The sequence below is a fragment of the Cyprinus carpio genome, chromosome A18, assembly GCF_018340385.1.
Source record: "Cyprinus carpio isolate SPL01 chromosome A18, ASM1834038v1, whole genome shotgun sequence".
Taxonomy (NCBI): Eukaryota; Metazoa; Chordata; class Actinopteri; order Cypriniformes; family Cyprinidae; genus Cyprinus; species Cyprinus carpio.
In genome coordinates this window covers 27101402-27109779 of record NC_056589.1, presented here as the reverse complement: position 1 = coordinate 27109779, position 8378 = coordinate 27101402, and the positions used below count along the sequence as shown (strand labels likewise).

The 8378-nt window shown below is 36.9% G+C and overlaps 1 protein-coding gene across 1 annotated transcript in view; it reads right to left on the bottom strand.

Annotated features, from left to right (window-relative positions):
- myef2 (myelin expression factor 2) overlaps window positions 1-7910 on the bottom strand; it is a 12531-nt gene extending 4621 nt beyond the window's left edge. Inside the window, 10 exon segments of the mRNA XM_042775686.1 lie at window positions 1-42; window positions 128-177; window positions 2967-3136; window positions 3584-3632; window positions 3635-3749; window positions 3820-3913; window positions 5044-5051; window positions 5622-5674; window positions 6116-6300; window positions 7726-7910. The exon segment at window positions 1-42 is cut by the window's left edge and continues 19 nt beyond it. Coding sequence (XP_042631620.1) covers window positions 1-42; window positions 128-177; window positions 2967-3136; window positions 3584-3632; window positions 3635-3749; window positions 3820-3913; window positions 5044-5051; window positions 5622-5674; window positions 6116-6300; window positions 7726-7838 — 879 coding nt within the window. The 5' untranslated portion in view covers window positions 7839-7910.
- Window positions 7911-8378: the final 468 nt, after the last annotated feature.

The window sequence follows — 8378 nt, the reverse complement described above, 5'->3', positions numbered from 1 at the left end:
CTCCGCAGGCCGGAAGTCATCTGGAGGAAGTGATTTATCATCCTACAGTAAACACACAACAGATGCATGAATCTGAGCTTCAGAAACACACACAAGCTGCACGAGAACAGACGCTAGAGCGGCTCACCATTTTCACGTGCATCTGTCTGTCAAACAGCATCTGACCGTTGAACATGGCTGTGCGCGCGAGTGAAGGAAGACATCAAGCACACTAACTGCAGTACACACTCACAAGTGACCCGTTTAGAACCATAAACTCACAACTAGACTAGACTGCAAGTGCGGTTCTATTCCTCTCTGTATTCTGAGGGCTTTGTTCTAGAGCTGAAACAACTAATCGATTTAATCGATTAAAATCGATTATTAAAATAGTTGTCAACTAATTTAGTATCGATTCGTTGCTAAATAATTTTTATATGCTGTAAGCGGCTCATTTCGTGCATATTTTAAATATGCGGTGACCAAAGTGTGGCAGTAATGAGCCACCGGAGGTTTTACTCAGCCAGTACAGCAGGAGAAGTAGCCAATAGCCGGGCTCGTTTTATGTCACGTGCTTCCCGCACAGCGTCTCTGCAGCATTCAGCGTGATGAGTGAGGCAGACGGCAGTGGAGTAAGCTCGAGAAAGAAAAAAGAAAAAAGCGGAAGATAAAACTAATCGGACGAAGTCATCCAAAGTGTGGGAGCACTTTACTTTGAGCCTTCAAAAAAGAAGAGTAACCTGTAAACTGCGGCAGGAAACATATCCTCTAAAAAAGAGAGCAAGCATAAGCCCTGAACATTTGGACATGTTGACCTTTTTGCACTGCAATGCAAAGTTTTTCTCTAATAATGAGTGAATAGTGTTCTGCCTCATTTCCCACAGGTAGTCGAATTCCTGTCAGTTCAGGCATAAGCTGTTTTGTTAACATTTTATCGCTTTTAGTTACATTTTTGAATTTTGCACTGTAATAAGGACCACTACATATTTAAATCCGATGAAAATCACAGTGTCAGACTTTTATTTGTGCAGATTCTGCAGTACAATGTTGTTTGCAAATCTTTAGTCGTAAAAGCTGACTAACATTGCTTTTTAACAATTAACATTTAAAGCTTTGTCGTTTACCAGTTCATAATTCTGTCTTGCAGCCTAATTATGACTGAATGAGAGAGGTTAATGTTTAAATGTATTTGAAATTAAACTTTTTTTCTAAGTATTCACTGCTCTTTTTCACACAGCAGGTTTTTTGTGTGTCCAATTTTTTTTTTTCCTGACCACCTTTCTGATGGATTTTACTTTAAATTTTATTTTAAAATTTGAGTTCCATTCAGGTTTCATGCCATTGGCACTTTATTGGAAGGATTGTTTACAATTTCACAGCATAAGCTATAAAGCTGTTTCCCAGGTATAAGCTGTGTGTTTACAGGAAAAAAATAATAAAATGCAATTTACTGCAATTTTTAAATCTGTTTTATTCTTATTCTTTGTGAAAATATGTTCTGAAAGATTCCTTAATAAGCTTTGTTCGGGATGTTAAACTACTTTAGGAGCCCTAAGGACTGCCATGGTGAAAACATTATTTGAAACCTCCTTGTGAAATTTGCTAGAGTATGTATGGGTCAGTGTTTTGATTGCAGAAGAGTATGATAAAAGGATAAACAACACATAATAAAACACAACTCCAGGTATGTTTTTGATGAGGATATGACAATGCAAAATGGTTAAAATCTCTAAAAAGTCTATGTTGAATGATAAAGACCCTTTGTTAATAATTTACTTGGGGGAAAAAATGGGCAAAAACTAAAATATAAGTAAATAAACCGATTCATCGATTAATCGTAAAAATAATCGACCGATTAATCGATTATCAAAATAATCGTTAGTTGCAGCCCTACTTTGTTCAGTAATTATTCACAAACACGTGCAAATTTAGATGTTTTTTCCTGTCTGTTGACAATATTTTCTGATGTTTGGAGTGATAGAAAGAGAAATCCAGATCAAACAAGAGTTTTTATCCAGTGTTCAGATTAATGTTCTGGAGTGCATAGTTAATTAAATAATGCTTTATTTGCATTCTCTCATTTATCCTTAACATTTCAGAAAACTTAATATACTGCAGGGGAAAGTATGGTGATATGTATTCATTAAAACGTTCACTCTTTTTTTCTTCTTAAATTTAGGGATGTAACGATTCACTCAACTCACGATTCGATTCACAAAATGCTGCACATTTCTTTGTGAAATTGAAATATAACACTATAATAATATACTAATACAGCACTTGTATATCATTGCTCTTCTGCTGGTTTTGATTGCTTCTATTGTCCTCGTTTGTGAGTCACTTTGGATAAAAGCAGCTGCTAAATAACAAAATGTAAATATAATGTAAATTGTAAATAACAAAACTTAATTACATTTTTAAAACAAGCCCCAAATCTAATAACACAAATAAAATAAATCTCTTCATACAGACTATATACAAACTATACATAAAAAATATCTGCATGAAACAGAAACAGCAGACGAGCTGAACGAGACGCAGATTCACTCTCTGCCAGCAGGTGGCGCTTAAAGCGTTTCCTTGGTTACCACTGTAAACAAAGCACTTATGAACACCGCAGCAGGTGGCACTTAAAGCGTTTCCTTGGTTACCTGCTGTAAACAAAGCACTTATGAACACCGCAGCAGGTGGCGCTTAAAGCGTTTCCTTGGTTACTGCTGTAAACAAAGCAGCGCTGCACTTATGAACTTTAATATGCTTCATACAGAGACAAGATTAAAAGAAAAAATAGCATCTAAACTTTTCTAAAGACAGTAAGTTCCTCTCAGACGTACATCCTTATAAACTCCCGCCCCTAACTGAATCGTGATTTGTTTAGCGTCTCAACTGATTTGAATTGATTTTCAACCGGCTCGTGGTTAATCGTTACATCCCTACTTAAATCAGATAACTGTCCTCACGCACTAGTGTCTGATCTCAGAGGATACAGATGGCCTGGACGGCCTCCAGCGGCTGCTCGAAGGTGACGGTCCCCATGCCTCGGCTCTTCCCGTCCTTGTCTTCTTTGACGTCGGCTCTCCTCACTGTCCCTGCCATACTGAACACCTCCTTCAGCTTCTTCCAGCCCACCTTAAAGTCCAGCTGCAAAACACACACACAATCCAGATTCATTTACTTTTCCCCAAATTCCGTTTTTTCCATTTTAATTTATTTTTAAAAGATTTTTCAAAACTCCATTTTTAATGTTTAAATTAAATTTGAAATATCGTATTAATCCAAAAGCACGTCTGATTAATTACAATCATGAAACCTAAACAATTTGACATCAATATATTAAAAGTTTCACAAATAATGACATTTTTAGGGCCGAGATGAAGCAACAGGTATAAATTCTACACACAACTTATAAAGTGCATTTTACGTCCGGCCTAGTCTCACGACCGTTCAAGTTTTTGCAGTTCATGCAACATTTAATGGCATGACTTTATGGATTTAAGACTTTCTGCTCGGATTCAAGAGGTTTTTAGGCTTGGATTTGTTGAAGAGTGAGTGTGGTTGTAGTGATTTTTTAGGGAGAATCAGACTCGTTTTGGAGGAGGAGGGTGTTGTGGAGAGGTGTGGGGTGTGGAGCGCTGTTGTTATTTCGGGGGGGTTTTGGGGTTGTTGGCGATGGAGGGAGGGATGTTTATCCCGGCGTCTTGACCTCGACCCGCTCCGAACATCCGGCCTGATCTCTGCAGGACGCGCCGCGCATGCTCCCCGTCCGGATCCTGAAACACACACGCGTCAGGAAGCCTCCACACAAACACACTCCACACAGCAGACTGGAGCGAGCCTTGCCTCCTTAATGTTCAGCGGCCGTCCGTTCAGATCGTGTTTGCTCATGACCTCGATGGCTTTCTTCACAAACTCTTCATCTTTGAACTCAACCACGCTGAAAGAAAAGAGCCACGCTCAGAAACCAACAGCAGATCTGTACTTATAACAGAAAACTATTCAAGAGGCTTCGATTTACAGCTGATTACTTGGAAAAATATAAACAATATTAATAATCATTTCTACTTGAACACTTGATGCTGCTCTCAGACACCTCCCAAAAAAAAAAAAAAAAAATCCATTATTTTAATTAATTTATATTTACTCAGGGTTTTAAATATTACTTATTTAAATTTAATTTTCAATGCTTGAAAAATTATAAATAATTTGCTACAATTTATCTACCTTTTTATTTCACAGATGATTACTTTTTAAATGTTTGGAAAAATATAAATACCAATAATAATACTTATTACTTGTAGCAACAATCCATTGTTTTAATTTATTCACATTTACTTTATATAAATAAAATAAATTAAAATTGCTAAATGTTTTTTTTCAATGCTTGGCAAAATATAAATAACAATAATAATATATTAATGCTTATAAATCAATTTAAGTAGCTTTATTGCACGGTTGATTACTTTTTTAAACGTTTTTGGAAAATATAAATAATACAAATTTTAAATAAAAATTAATATACTTGAAGAAATACTTGCGGGCAACATTGCATTGTTTTAATTTATTCATATTTATTTAACTTTTAATTTAAATAAACATTTAAAATAGCTGTTTATGTTTTTCAACGCTTTGAAAAATTTAATAATAATAATAATAATAATAATATAAATTATTTCTTGCTAGTTATAAAACAATTTCACATTTGATTACTTTTTTAAATGTTTTCGAAAATATAAATAATACACATTTTTACTTGAATACATTTGTGACGGACACAATCCTTGAGGCAACAATCCAATGCATTCAATTATTAATATTTACTTTATTTTTATGACCGTCATTTATGTTTTTCGGAGCACTGGAAGAGTAACTCCTTTATACTAAAAGAATGATATTTTTACGTTAACTACTTTTATCAACGCTTGGAAAAAAACATAAATATTAAAACTGCTTATAAAGCAAATGAGTCCTTTATTTGGCAGCTGACTACCTTTTTAAATGTTTGTGAAAACATGAATAATTTCGGCAAGTGTTTGGACGTAAACGTGTTTTGTGAACGGTTCTTACCCACAGCCCTGCAGGAGCGCGTCCACGGAGAGCGAGGAGGAGAGAGAACGACAAGAGAGAACATCATCAGAACCACGTCAGCTCAAAGACAAACAGCTGATTGATTGATTGATCATTAGTGCTTCAGGAAGATCGATTACAGCACATGCTCATGACTCTACTTTAACGAGCAGTTTGGAGCATTTCATTGGGCTACGGTGAGATGACGGATGAACTCGGGGCAAATGAAACTGGATCTTGTTGTTACGGGACAGAGAGAGAGAAGGGAACAGACAGACAGATGGATGAAGGGGTTTGAGGAAAGACACCTGACGGATGACTCTCGTAGAGCAGTTAAGTCCAAATCAAAAACACCTAAGCAATCATCAGATGGACCCCAGCCAAACGGGTCACCGCCAATTTAAAGGACATCCAAATAATCATCTTATTAGGCTTTACTGTAACACTACACATCAACACACCGTCCCGAGGTCAAAGCTACGACAGTATATCGGCTCTAACGTATCCCTGAGCACATGATAGTGATGCTGCGGAGGCCTTGTAAACCTCACAGACAGCGCAGAGTCACCAACACTTACCCTTGACTTTCCTTCTCCATCCTTAAAGAGTTCCACGTATGTAACCTCACCAACTACATGAGACATACAAAGGGAAAATACCACAGAGAACAAGGCATTTAAATCACCGGTGGTCTGGTCTCCCTGGGTGCAACGCTACAGGTAGAAAAGCCCAGTGAAACACACACACATACACCTGAGACCCGCTCCTCCGAAGGCACCTCGACGGACACCTAGCGCTACATTCATTCCTCTAGACATGATGCTACAGGTACTGTACACAGGTAGAAAAATCACAAGTCCACCCACCTGTACAATCCTTCAACTCTACAGTGAATCATGACTACAGCAAATACCACCAGAACGTATGCATATGCATATATATAGATGTATACATTCACACCAGAACAGATTCAACTCCCCTGTCCGACATTCATGCCGTGCTTCTTCTCTACATCGAGACGGATACGAGCTAAAGCTGAGAGAGGGAGAGGACGGCACGCAGCGTGGGTTACCTTTCTCACGCATTAGATCTTTAATTGCCTGCCACTTCATATCATAAGGGATATTGCTAATGAACACCCGGTTCCTGTGAGCGGCCTTCTTGTCCGCCGCGCCGCCGCCGTGACGCTCTTTGTAGGGATGATAGCGGTGCGACTTTCGGCTCTTCTCTTTGGGCTCCGGCTTCTCCTCGGCGTCGCTGCAGACACACACGAGAGAGGAAACACAGTCAATAAAAACACATACAAACTGTACAAACCAATTCAACTATACACATCCTTCTGTATAAAAATAAGTGTCACGATGATAACAACGTTCGAAAATGTAACAGAGCAACAAATTAAGAGAAACATGTTTTTTTAAAACTTCTTTAAAATTATTTTTTTCTTTTTTTAAAGATACATATACATATATACATATATACATATATATATATATATATACACACATATTATATATATAAAATAAATTATAATAATATATAGATTCATTCACTATTGGTTATGCCAAAATTGTAAAATGAAAAATGAAAAAAAAAAATTAAATATTGGTTATGCCAAAATTGTAAAATGTTTTTTAATATTTTTTTTTTCATAAAACACTTAAAGGATAAACTTTTTTTTTAATGATTTTTTTTTAATAAAACAAAAATATTTTTTTTTTATATAAAAAAATATTTTTAATTAAACACTACAAGCATAAACTTTTTTCTTTATTTTTTTTCAACAAAATACAACAAGGATAAAATTATTAAAACAAACAATACATGCATGAACATTTTTTTAATTTTTTTTTTTTTTTATAAAACACTATAAGCATAAACATTTTTTCTTCATAAAAATATTTTTATAAAACACTTTCTTTTATAAGCAGTGCTTTCCTAAAAACAAAACAGTCAGGTTCAGAAATAATAATAAATACCAGTTCAATTTCTTTATGGGGGGAACATTTTTAATAATGATAATAATAATAACCGTTAAAAACACACCTGCTGGGAGCTTTGAGATTATTAATCGATAGATGTTGAAACTGTTATTTCAATTTATTTTTCAATCATCATGATTAACAGAATAACTGTAGTGGAGAAACAACATTACCCATGATTCAGCGGAGAAACCTCCACCAATCAAAACCCTCAAACCGAGCACTTTAGGCTAGCTCCGCCCACTTATTCGAAAGAACTGCGAATGTGTCTTTGTCCCACTTCCAAATACTTTTTTTTTGCTTCAGTGCTAAGTTTGTAATGATGTGATTCATCTGGATGGTTTGCTTCATGGTTTATCGACCTTTAACCAAAACTAAACTGGAAGAATACTTCCGGCTTCTGCTAAAGTGGGCGGGCTCTGTTGTTGATCAATGGCGGTTGCTACGGGTTACCGCTCGGATTGGAGCGCAGCGCCACAAAACAAACAAACCACAAAAAAATACGCGCTGAGAGGAACAGATAACTAGAGGAAATGCCTTCAGACACATGCATTATGAACACAAACTGATATGAGGGGACAATACACGCGTTTATTTTTCTTTTTGTTTTTGTCTGTGAACGCGATGGGCTTGGGTAAAGGATACGCGCGTAACAGACGCAACACATGCGAGATTTGAGTTTTAAAGAGCTCTCAGTTACGTTTTAACGCCATTGGAGTTCTCCTGTGTCTGCTGGGGCTCCGCTTCTCCTTCGTCAGCGGGAGAATCGCCAGATTCTTCATGTTTAGTGTCATTCAGCTCCGCGTCCGCCATCACTGCTGCTCCTCTCCAGCGCGCGTCCCGCTCACTCCGCTATCGCGAGAACACGCGAGACTTCAGTGGCCTGATTGTTGTTATTTTTTTTATTTTTATTTTGCCATTCACTCCTTTGGAGTATTACCGCCACCTACTGTATAACTTATTTACTTGCATGGGTGATGTATCTGTATAATTTTAATTTAATTGCCCCACCCACTCCCAAAGGATCAGATCCCGTGCTTTAACTGGCGCTGCGTGTTCAGCTCCTCCAGCTTCCACAGTAGGCTCTTCACTCTCTGAGATGGATGAAAGCAGCTACTACATCTATATCCTATACTCTAATCCTGTACACTTTAAAAAGGTATAAAACCGCCATATATACCTGATTATCTCTCAACCCTTTCCCAATAGGTCCACTACACTCACTGGTTTATTCTTTATGTTGCTGAAAAGACTATTACGCTCATCATGATATTTATTACACTTAAAAAACACATGCTCTATTGTTTCTAATACATCACACGCATCACACATACCATTCTCATGCTTCCCCAT